A 12589-nucleotide genomic window follows, 5' to 3' on the forward strand; every position below is an offset into this window, starting at 1 on the left:
ATTTTTTTTAACATATTATTTATTTAAAAAGCATTTAAAGGGCACCTAGGTGATATAGTCAGTTAAGAGTCTGAGTCTTGATTTCAGCTCAGGTCATGATCACATGGTCATGAGATTGAGCCCCTCCTTGGGCTCCGCACTGGGTGTGGAGCCTGCCTAAGATTCTCTCTCTCTCCCTCTGCTCCTCCCCCAGCCCCCCCAAACACCTCCCAGCGGGGCTCTCCCCCCTCCGCCCCTGCTCATGCACGCACACATGTGCTGTCTCTTAAAAAATAAAAGAGCGTTTATTTATTTATTTATTTATTTATTTATTTATTTATTTATTTTTTAAAGATTTTATTTATTTGACAGAGAGAGCACAAGCAGAGGGAGAGGGAGAAGCAGGCTCCCCACTGAGCAGGGAGCCCGATGCGGGACTCGATCCCAGGACCCTGAGATCATGACCTGAGCCGAAGGCAGACGCTTAACGACTGAGCCACCCAGGCGTCCCTATTTATTTATTTTTAAAGATTTTTATTTATTTATTTGACAGAGATAGAGAGCACAAGTAGGCAGAGAGGCAGGCAGAGGGAGAGGGAGAAGCAGACTCTCCACTGAGCAGGGAGCCCGACGCGGGGCTCGATCCCAGGACCGTGGGATCATGACCCTAGCCGAAGGCAGACGCTTAACCGACTGAGCCACCCAAGGGCCCCATAAAAGAGTGTTTAAAAATAGGAATGAGATGATCAAATCAAGAGGTAATTGAATACCATTGTCTAAGAAGTAAGAAGAGACAGAAGGCTTAGGCTGCTTAGGAGAAGGTAATGAGGGAACTAAGATTCTCTGTTTTATAGTGGCCCTTCTAAGGAGAAGGTACATGTTGAGCCGGACCCATGCAGCAGCAGCTCACACGTTTTGAATATTTCTTTTTTTTTTTTTTTAAGATTTTATTTATTTATTCATTAGAGACAGAGAGAGAGAGGCAGAGGGAGAAGCAGGCTCCCCGCCTAGCAGGGAGCCCGATGCGGGACTCGATCCCAGGACCCTGGGATCATGACCTGAGCCGAAGGCAGACGCTCAACCATCGGAGCCACCCAGGCGCCCTCGTTTTGAATATTTCTAACGTTTACATCAAGGATGATAAACTCAAGTGATCCTAAATGATAAACTCAAAGGCCACATGTAAATGTGCAACCGTCAAATCTGGGGTGTAGTGAAGAATGCATGGGTCAATGCAAAAACAGCCAGTTGTTTTCTTGTAAGAATGAGGGCCTCAGATTGCCAGATCTGATTTTTCGAGAAAAGCCAAAATTGCAGAGGTTTGTATGATGTTGGAATGGATTCAGTCGAACTGCACGCACGCACGCACGCGCGCGCACATCCACCCCAGCGGAGAGCTAATGAAGCAGCAAATGAGCTTCCTTGGCCCGCGGGCTGCCCGCTTGCAACTCTGCCCTCTAGTGCTAACCCAGACACACAGGTTCTCCCTTAAAACGTGCTTCCCGCCAAGACCCTGAGACTAACAGCCTCGCTTTCCTCCTCAGGATGGTGCGGCCAAGGCTAACCATTTATGTTTGTCAGGAGTCCTTGCACTTGAGGGAGCAGCAGCAGCAGCAGCAGAAGCGTGAGGATGGAGACTCAAATGGTACTTTCTTCGGTAGGTCCTTCTGGACAGGCCAGGACACATACTGAGGCGAGGGGAGGAGATGACGTAGGAGCCCGTGCGGTGGGAATGCCTCAGACAGCAGAGTGCGCATTTGCCAGAATAATGGTGATTGCTCACGTTCATGGAGTTCCTCCCAGAGACCGGGCACTATGCTCAGCACGTTTACATGCTTTACTCTTTACAACTGGTGTGTCTTCTTTGCAGTACCTTTATTGTTCTCACCAACATGTAGGTGAGGAAAATGAGGCTCAGGGACGTTAAGTAACTCACGCCAGTCACACAGCTAGCAGGTGGCCGAGCCAGAATTTGAACTCAGGCAGTCTGTGAGTCCTTTGGAAGAGCGGGCATTCCTAGTGACTGGGTTACCTTTAAGAGCAGAGAAGCCTGTACTGACTCCCTTTGCTCTGTCCCTCTTGCAGTGTACCACGCCATCTATCTAGAAGAACTGACAGCTGTTGAACTGACAGAAAAAATTGCTCAGCTCTTCAGCATTTCCCCTCGCCAGATCAGCCAGATCTACAAGCAGGGGCCAACAGGAATCCATGTGCTCATTAGCGATGAGGTAGATTTTCAGCGCAGCTCAATCACCACATGCCAGTTTGTCAGGGCGTGTGACAGGAGCAAGGGCCGTCCTCCTGGGGTACAGGCTGCGCTTACGAGACCAGGGCTTTTCAAATGTTTTTGCTTGCTGACTTTCTAACCACGTATCCCCCTTGCACATTTTTAGGTTGACTTAAATTTTTTTTTTGTTTTAAGTTTAAATAGTTGCAAAATATGTCATTCCTGGGCATATTATATAACCTTTAAAAATGAAATGGTTACATCACTATTCTAACTATATTTCATGTAACCTAAATAGAAGAATGATGTAATACCACCATCACTGTCTTAAAAAATACATGAATATACTTTTCTTTAACAGAGTTTTTATGTCATTTCTTTGTTTCCTTGAACTCCTGTTTCCATTCACTTCTCCCATAGAATTTTATCTTGCCATAACCTGTTTTTATGCTCAAACATCTTTTATTAATTATCTTACCATACTTCTTTGAAACAACTTTGCTTCAACTTAAGAATTTGTTTCAGTAAAAATTTAAAAATGATTTCTTCTGAATAGAATGATCACCATAATTATATAATCAATAAACATAAATGTATTATATGTTTTGATAAATTTTTAAACATTAAGAAAAATGTATTAGAAGTCTGTCTATTAATGAGATGGATGGGATTGTCTGATTCCCTACCCACCCTGCCCACATTAATTCATGTATAGATGAATACTCTCTACTGATTTTTAGAATGAAATAGAGCTCAGCACCACTTCCGTTCTGTTTTATCCCCCTAGATTAATAATGCTATGGAGTCTGATTAATTGACAGACAGAAATGGATGGAATTTTTTATAAAAACATCACTGGATTTTTTTTTTTTTTTTGAACTTTGGAGTTAGGTGCCAAAAGTTATATAGTGATGTCACAAAGAATTACTTTGAATCACCTATCATTTGACAGTTTGTGATTAGGTCAGTCTTCAGTTCTGGTGCAAGGAAAGAATTAGAAACCATGTGGCTCACAAAATACTTTGTTACCCAGTCATTAAAGTTCACATTAACGATCACACTTTGGCATCCTGGAGGTTTTTGTACCGTGGGGCGGGGCATCTTGGTAGGATTCCAGGAGGGTGAAACTTACGCCTTTATTTTTATTTTTATTTTATTTTATTTTAATTTTTTTTAAAGATTTTATTTATTTGACAGAAAGAGAGATAGCGAGAGCAGGAGCACAAGCAGGGGAGTGGGAGAGGGAGAAGCAGGCTTCCCGCTGAGCAGGGAGCCCGATGGGGGACTCGATCCCAGGACCCTGGGATCATGACCTGAGCCGAAGGCAGACGCTTAACGACTGAGCCACCCAGGCGCCCTGCCTTTATTTTATAAAATGGGGAGGGGAGTTTAGAAGGGAAAGTGGGTAGGGAAAACCGAAGAGGTTCTCAGGCAGTTTTGGGAGATGAAGACCTGAAGTCGGTTCTCCCGAATGGGCCTACCAGTGTCCGTGTACTCTTGCAACATCTTGGGGTTAATCAGGAAAATGCATCCTATAATTTTAAGATCAGTTGTTTTAGACTGCTTAGCTTTTATTTTATTTTATTTATTATTTATTTATTTATTTTTTTTTTTTTTTTAAGTAGGCTCCAAAGCCCAACATGGGGCTTAAACTCACAACCCTGAGATTAAGAGTCACATGCTCTAGCAACTGAGCCAGCCAGGCGCCCCTAGACTGCTTAGCTTTTAAAACTTAAAAACTGAACGCGAGAAAACAAAACAAAGGATTATTTTTCCCTTAAGTCCAGTATAATAAAAAGTCATATAATCTAAATAAATGCAGCAAACCCAAGTTTTTAATAATAAGCAACTTTTCTTGCTTTTCTCAGATGATACAGAACTTTCAAGAAGAAGCCTGTTTTATTCTGGACACAATGAAAGGTAATAAAATAGTAGGACAGATGCCTCTCTAAGGAGTTTAAGAGATTTTTTTTTCATGATTTACTTCTCTGAGGAGAGAGGGAAAATATCAACCACCATATTTGAGGCAGAGAAAGTGATATCTTTGGAGATTGTTTCTTTGTATGAATTGGCTTCTTGCCATTATCAGAATAGACAAAGTGTAACTGATGACTCTGCCATTCTCTCCCACCTTCCGTGGACAAATGAGGAAATGAAGGCATGTTGTTTTTATAATGCATATTTATTGTAAGTATTTTGTGGTAATAAATATGTTGCGCTTTGTCCTGCTGGGTTTTTTTTTTTTTTTCCCCTTCTCAAAAGATCCTTACCATGTTTTGTTTTGTTTTTTTCTCCTACTGTGTTTTAGAGATGACTAAAGATAATTCTCTCTCTCTCTCTCTCTCTTTTTTTTTTACAGCAGAAACCAATGATAGCTATCATATCATACTGAAGTAGGTGCCGGGCATTCCGTCCTCAGTGGCCGCTGCCTCCTTCACCCCTTGGAAGCTTCCCTCTCAAAGGGAGTCACTCGCTAATGGAGATTGGAAGGTCTGCAGGAACCTGACCCATCTGACTGTGTGTGGGGGAGTCCAGGCCATGGAGGCAGAATCCCAGCCATCTGTTGGCCCAAGCTCTTGTGGCACACACAGATTATTGCCCAACATGCATTTCTGCAGCTGTGGTTTCTTAGTTAAAATTTATGGACCCTGTTGTCGTTGAATATCTTTAGAAACTCCACACCATTTAGGGTGTTTGTAGGGCATAATGGTGATGAGAATTGTGTGATGTTTCATGGAAAGATGTTAAAGTTTGTGATATGGAGCCATGTGATTTTTTTCTAATATAAAAATGAACATCTATATTCCTAAGACTAGATCCTCAGTCTCTTTTGCATCATACATACTGGCTTTTGCCACAGTCGGCCCCTGAAAACCTCACCAAAGAGGAGAAATACAGAGAGGTAGAATAGAATTTTTCTTTTGGTCGCCCTGTAATACCAAGACTAATCGTAATTTTAGCTAACATTTACTGAGCATTTACTTGTGCCTCATAGTGTGATAAATTCTTTAAGTGGATTACCTTGTTTAACTCCTCTTTAATGATCCTCTATGAAGTAGGTAATAATGATCCCTAACGAAGGAGAGGACATGGAGACACAGAGTGGCTAAGGAGCTTGCCGGGCGACAGGCAGCTAGGAAGCAGTGTTGCTGAAACCCAAACCTGGGCAATCTGGCTCGTTTTACCCGCCAGCCACAATGCCGCCCTTGCAATACCCTGTGCTTGCCGCCGTCTCTGACCGTAGCTCTGCCGGCGGATAGGACGCAGCACCACGTGATAGCTGGGGAAGCAACCACTGACAGGCACAAACCACACCGAAATAATGATGAACAAATCAAGAGCTACAAAAACCGAGAACATACGTGCTTTTGAAGCATCATCAGTTATCAGATTCACAGACTCTGAAGTGGTGAAGATGAGGGGTCATCTGGAACTCCCCATATTCACTGTTCTTGAATGAGCTTCTCAAACTATTTATTCGTGAGTTTGGCTAGCCCCTGCTTTCTCTTTCCCCTCTCTGCGTCTTTCCTTGGTATAGGAAGTTCTTTTACTCATGTCGTGTTCTTTTATATAAGCTTTATGAGGAATTCATTCCTATCCCAGTCACACTCTTCCCATTTATTTTAGTTCTTCAAGAGTGTGTATGTGTGTGTCTGTGCGTGCGTGTGTGTGCGTGTGCAAACGTGTAAGACTATGGGTTGTCTTTTTTCACATGTAGAGTTTTATCCAGAAATCCCTTTACACATTATGTTGAGGTGAAAAAAGATAATGTTCAAAGATTCTGTAATGGATTTGGATCTGTGCGTGTGTGTTTTTAAAGCATTTGATAAAGTTAAAATGTTTTTATACAGAGAATTTTGTTCATTAAAATCAACCCACAACATGGTCTGATTTCTTTTGGTTTGAAACAAATTGAAGACTTTGAAACTGGAAAGTGAAGTCAAGTGACTTTTAAAAACTGACCTGGGTAACTTGACATTATTAGGCCAAATACTTTTTAAATGAAAATATTGATTACCAGATGTCCCTGTTTCAGAAGAGGGGCATTTCTGGTTGTATTAAGTTCCTGGGACTGTTCTCAGTTTCAGAGAAGTCAGTTCTCTCCTCAGTAGGCTGCTATTAGTTTTTTGGTTTTGGTTGTTTTTGTTTTTTTATTATTCTGTCTGAATATTAGGCTGGGAGGGTTGGTCTGAATATTAGGCTGGGAGGGTTGGACTAGATAACCTTTAAGGTCCCTTCTGAATCTGTGACTCTTCTTTACTGCAAATGATATATAGAAATCTTTTTAATATATTTACCACAAATTACAGTTACTAATTTACTTAAGGTTAGAGTTTTTTCAGAGTAGTCTTGAAGTTTATTATAGAAAAAAATATATACATACATTTAGAAATTATAGGGGCACGTGCATGACTCAGTCAGTTGGGCATCCAACTCTTGATTTTGGCTCAGGTCATGATCTCAGGGTCATGAGATCGAGCCCGGCATCAGCATCGGGCTCCATGCTCCGCAGGGAGTCTGCTTGAGATTCTCTCTCTCTCCTTCTGCCCCTGCCCACCCCTGCTTGTGCACTCTCTCTCTCTCTCTCAAATAAATAAATCTTTTTAAAAAAGAAATTAATTTATACAAGTTTGCAATCACAGATCCTAAATTAACCAGAAAATTGTTTAGGCTTTCTTTAGCTCCAAAAAGTATAGCGCCAATGCTATACAATTGGTAAGAATTGGTATAGTGATAGAACATTGCGATTATTCCACTTGCTTTTAAGAATCACATCTATTTACTATTATTGATCCTTTCAGTTAAATGAAAATTTTAAACTAGCTTTTTTATTATCAAAATAATACACAAAATGATAAACTCAAACAATAAAGAGGGGTTAACTTTTCCTTCTTACCTCCTAGTCCCACTCTAAAGAGATAATCATTTTAGAACACCCCCATCCCTCTCCGTCCCTCCCTCTCTCACACACAGACAAATACTCAGATGGGCTCATGTTACACTAATGGTCTCCAATTTGCTTTTTGTATTTAACATCTTGAACATCTTTCTATTATTAGAATTTATAGTTCTACATTATTCTTTTTAAAGATGGCCATTCCCTATCGATGTTTAGGTTAAGTGCATTTGAAAATGCATCTTCATAAGTTTTTTGCATGTGCCTCTAAGATATATTCCTAGAAGTAAGATTTACTGGATTTTATCTTTTTAACAATGTGCCAGTTGATATTTATTATTATTATTATTTTTTAAGGATTTTATTTATTTTTTGACAGAGAGACAGCAAGAGAGGCAACACAAGCAGGGGGAGTGGGAGAGGGAGAAGCAGGCTTCCCACAGAGCAGGAAGCCCGATGTGGAGCTCGATCCCAGGACCCTGAGATCATGACCTGAGCCGAAGGCAGATGCTTAATGACTGAACCACCCAGGCGCCCTGCCAGTTGATATTTAAACTGAGTAGATAGTTAAATGGTTTTATTAGAGTGAGGGTATTTGAGAGCGAGAACAGTTAGATTTAGACCCTCCTGAGAAGTGGAGTAGGCTCCTATTTGAGTATTGTGTGTACTGTTCCCTTGAAGGGGTAGGTTTTATCTAGAAGAATCAGCTATATAAAGACTTAATAGTTAAAAGGGAGTTATTGGGAAATAAAAGGAGGGGATAGGTCATTGCAGGACTCCAAGGATTAAGTACTAGTCATTACAGAAATATGGCTATTAAATAATAAGATTGTCCAATATTATGGCCTAGTAAGAATGTTTACCCACATAAATGATTTATTCAGGAAGCTATTTAAAGGGAGGGGAAATGGAAATGGTCATAGTGCCTGGAAAGAGAGTACAGTACATCAAATACAAGACAACCAGAACCTGGGAGACCGGAGAAAGGTCCACATAAGGGGGCAGATACTCTGATTCCTGAACGTCAGGCACAGTCAGGCACTAGGTATGCTGTGAGGGGTAGAGTGTGATCTCACCACTGGGTTGAAGGAGCATGGGGAAGCTTGGTGAGTGAAGAAGGCTTGGCAAAATGGAACTGGTCCTTTCTAATTTATGCCTAATGGAGGAGTGTTCTGAAAACCTTTGTCCCCAAGTATTCTCAGCAAGTCTTGTCTTGTCTTTTTTTTTTTTTTTTAAGATTTTATTTATTTGATAGAGCACGCACAAGCAGGGGAGTGGCAGGCAGAGGGAGAAGCAGGCTCCCCGCTGAGCAAGGAGGCTGATGCGAGGTTCAATCCCAGGACCCTGGGATCATGACCGGAGACGGAGGCAGACACCCAACTGACTGAGCGACCCAGGCGCCCCTCAGCAAATCTTTTGGACAGGGTTGTTGCAGAGATTTGGGCTGTCTTTTAAACTACTGCGAAGGGTTGAATGAAGGTTCAGCATTTGGTTTTGAAAGTAACACAGATTTGGGGTACAAGTATTTGAAGTCAAGACTGAACTTATCCCTCTTCACTGTAGCTTTTTTCTCTAGCCAATACCTAACAATTCCAGATAGCTTGATCGGAGAGCTGAAGTTGAGCCGTTTTATCATTTTACTGAATTGTTCTGCTTCTTTGGCTGTGGATGGTTCCTCTATAGGAATTTGATCTGTTTGTGGCCTCTACTGGTCTGTTATGAGAACTCCAATCTCAACAGGAATGGCACAAATGCCCCACCTAGCTGCATCATTTATGTACAAATTCATACAGAGTATCCTGCATCATTCTTCCGCTTCTCCTTAAAATGATCTATGTTCTCAGTTGTAGGCTACGGCTTTCCCTAAAGCTAGAATATTTATTTTCTGTTTGTGGTTAAATTTTTGTTTCATTATACAAGCTCTAAGGTTTAAATGAGGAAGAATTTACTACCACTGCAAAATGGAATGGAAAAAAGATGCTCTATGTGACATCAGCATCTGTTTTTCTTTTTCTGACTTAGTATTTTATTTCTCTTTCTTGCTTCGTTTAATGACCTTGTATTTTACCTTTGACCTTAAACGTCCCTCTATTTCCACTTCCTCCTCTTTTTCTTCATCTTTCCTTTTCACTTCTAGATCTCCTCTGTGTTATTTCTTACGAACACAGGCCTAATCAACAAACTGTACCTAAGTCTAGCATTTGCATTCTCAAATTCAGAGGTTTAAAAGTTCTATATGAATTTAAATTTTCAATTGGATTAATGTAAATTATAAGGAAACTTGCTATTTAAAAAACACTATTGTACTTACATTATTGTACTATTTTGTACTGTGTGGGCTCTTTGGGGGCATGAGTACTAACCAGTCTCTCACATGGAATCTGTGTTTTCATATATTTGTGTAAGATGAGGTAAACATTCCTCATTTTAATTGCTACAGATTCTTCTTTTTTTCCTGAACTCTAATGACCGATTTTTTATTTATCTTTCCCTACACATCTTTAAAACTTTGCGTCAGACTTCCATTCACTTCCTTTAGGCTTATTAAGCTTGCCCTCGCTAAACTCACCCCCGCACTCAACCCCCTTAAACCTGATTGTTATTTTGCTTTTTTAAACAGGGTGTGTATTGTGCACACATATAGATCAATTTGTGTGTGTCCTTTTTGAAATCTTACTGAAGCATACAGCTTCTTCATTGTTTGTGCCTTTAAATTGCTGTGGCACTTTTCCCCAGATTTGTGCATACTGATCTCTTTGTTGTTGTGCAACCAGTCACAAAGAAGTGCCTACCTCTCTAGATTTGGATTATAATTAAGTGTAAATTAGTAAAGTAATGTCAACCTCAGGGCTAAATCTACAGGTTAACTCTTTTTCTCTAAGAAGTTTAGCACATAGTATCCCCGACCTATTAATTTTCAACTGCCCTCCCCCCCCCCCCCCCCGCCCGAGAGTGTATTCTTGTTTTGGTGGTAAAGAATAGTTGATACAGTATATACTTTGGTGTCAGATAAGTCTCTGTTCAAATCTTGCTCTTCCTAGATGTGACCTTGGACAAAATATTCTCTTAAACCTCAACTTTTTCATCTTAAAAAGGAGATCATACTTAATTCATATGATTGGGAGATTAAAAAGGATACTGAGTATAAAACACAGTTTTATATTTAGTACCCTTATCCAATTGCTCAATAAATTTAGGATTACAAAATCACCTCTATGTGTAGGGACATAACTGCAAGACAGATTTGTAAGCTGCCCAAGACATAAAATCTAAACTTTGGTTTTCATATGTCTTTTCTTCCTGTTCTGCTTTGACATTTTTGTCCCTAAAACAAACCACCCATTCGTGAGTTGTGTATTCTGAGCTGGTTCATACATATGTTACAGTGTGGTTTGGAACAAAGCAGTAACATTTAGATTTAGACATCAAAGGCTATTAGCATTTCTTTTCACTTTGTTTTTGTAGTTCCTATTCTGCATTTGAGCTTCCTGGTCATTTGCCCTCTATAGGCTCTGCTTAGGCAGGGGGCAGAATTGCAATTATGGGCAAACTGGCACTATTACTTATCTAGTGATTCTACTAAGACAATGAAATGTGGTGAATAAGTGACTCTGTGATATGTAGTTGTGATGTTTGTTACACGTCCAGGTGATCTCCTGACTGATACAGAGCTTATTGCCAAATTGGATTCTACTATGTTTTCAAAGGGTGTGCTAACTTTGGTTTGGCTATCTTCTAATTTGGTGTTATTAACCTACTAATCGTGGGCATTGAGGCTGATGGTACCCTGATGAATTTCTGTGACTCAAACTGTGGCTGCGTGGGCATATGAGACACTTTTTTAGCCTAACCAACATGGCCTTTTGGCTATTATTTTGTAATTCCGCTCACTGATTCTATAGAGTTGTCTGGGGCTTTCTCTTTTTGTTATCTGTGTGTCCAGGAAAGACAGAATCATGAACATTTACATAGCACTGACTATACTGTAAACATACTATATTAACTATTTAATGTTCATGAAACCCTATGAAATACATACTGTCCTCCCCATTTTGCAGATGAGGAAGCTAAGGCACATGGAAGTTACATACCTTGCCAAGGGTCATACTACAACTGAGTGGAGGGATGGGTTTGTATTCAGGCAGTCTGGCTCTGGATTACATGTTATGTCGTACCTAAATTTCAGCAGATAGGGAGATGATCAGCACATGGTACGCTAAGGACTGCTTTTTTGTGATCTGCTTTTTCATCTCGCACTGTTGTTTCCTGGCCTCATGGAGCCTCTGATGTCACCTAGGTGAGAGGACTGGAATCTTTGGCATTTTGTCCAAGTTAGCCTACTTCTCAGTTCATAAACTGAGATGGCTTGGTAACCAGCAGATCTGGCTCCATAGTTCGTGGTTGCAGTGAAAAGTACACTAGGCTATGGAACCAGCCTGAGTTTAAGTCCTGCCACCCATCCAATAAATATCCAGTAAATATCTAGTGAGTTCCTAAATGTCAAATATCAGGCTTTGTACGGGGTGCATGATACAGTAAACAAAGCAATTCCTTGCTGTCATGGAATTTAGTCAAGTGAGAGAAGACTGAAAAATATACATCAGGTGGTAAATGCTAAGAAGATATATAAGCCAAGGGGATAGAGACTAAGGGGAAGCACCATTTTAGGAAAATGGTTAAGGAAAATCTGATACGGGGACATTTGAGCAAATAATTAAGTGATGGAGTACGTATGTGGCCTGCTAGGGAAAAGGCCCTGAGGTGAGAGCTCGATCGTTGAAGGAACTGCAAGGAGGCCAATGGGCCAATGTAGTTAAAACGGAATACAGGAGGGGAAAAGTAGAAGGAAACAAGATGGATGACAGGGTGGGGGGTGGTGAGGGTAGTAGGGAGAGGGGATGTACCTAGCCTTATAAGTCAAAGAAGAGACCTATACTCGTATTCTGAGTGAGACCAGCCGAGGCTGGGTGTCCTTGACAAATGACATATAACTTATGACTTCTGAGTCTTCGTTTATCCTATCTTAAAAATGAGTTGCAAAGTTGTGAAGATCAGAGATCATGTAAGAATATTTTTGATAGGAAACACATCAACCAGTCAATACGTATTACGATAACTCAATACATTGTATTTTCTTCTCTATACCTTGGGCAGGCTGCAGCATGTTGTGCTGCTTAAGACGAAGCCCCCATGGGCGAGCATAGGGGGATTATGTTCTTTAGGCATGCGAGTGTGGTCCTGGCGAAAGGAAAAGGGGAGTTTTAGAGGCAGATTCGTTTAGTCATTGAAGATCTGTGGCTGAGGCTGTCCCCCTTCCTGTTCAAAGGGCTGCAGCGGCTCCAAACTCGCTTTCCCAGGTTCCACTGCAGCAGAGACCCCGCCTCCAGAGCCCGTCTGCAGACGACTTTCGGCTCTGCGCCGGTCGCCGCCTCCAATTCCCGGCATGCCGCGGGCGTGGGGCTGGCACGTAGACTCCATTTCCCAGC

General features: G+C 41.1%; 1 protein-coding gene across 11 annotated transcripts in view; it reads left to right on the forward strand.

The window, feature by feature from the left end:
* The window catches only part of TFCP2 (transcription factor CP2), a 59037-nt gene extending 54021 nt beyond the window's left edge, over positions 1 to 5016 (forward strand). For 4 of the 11 annotated variants that reach the window (XM_045873425.3, XM_045873428.3, XM_064591239.1 and 1 more), the window contains 4 exons: positions 1524 to 1636; positions 2065 to 2207; positions 4075 to 4126; positions 4566 to 5016. In XM_045873425.3, coding sequence (XP_045729381.1) covers positions 1524 to 1636; positions 2065 to 2207; positions 4075 to 4126; positions 4566 to 4603 — 346 coding nt within the window. In that variant the 3' untranslated portion in view covers positions 4604 to 5016. The remainder of the gene's footprint in view (positions 1 to 1523; positions 1637 to 2064; positions 2208 to 4074; positions 4127 to 4565) is intronic. The other 7 variants (XM_045873426.3, XM_045873430.3, XM_045873434.3 and 4 more) reach the window with 4 other exon arrangements.
* The last annotated feature ends 7573 nt before the right edge of the window (positions 5017 to 12589 follow it).

This window comes from Mirounga angustirostris, unplaced genomic scaffold (genome assembly GCF_029215605.1).
Source record: "Mirounga angustirostris isolate CCGP_5_RB_7025 unplaced genomic scaffold, mMirAng1.0.hap1 SCAF_5, whole genome shotgun sequence".
NCBI classification, from domain to species: domain Eukaryota; kingdom Metazoa; phylum Chordata; class Mammalia; order Carnivora; family Phocidae; genus Mirounga; species Mirounga angustirostris.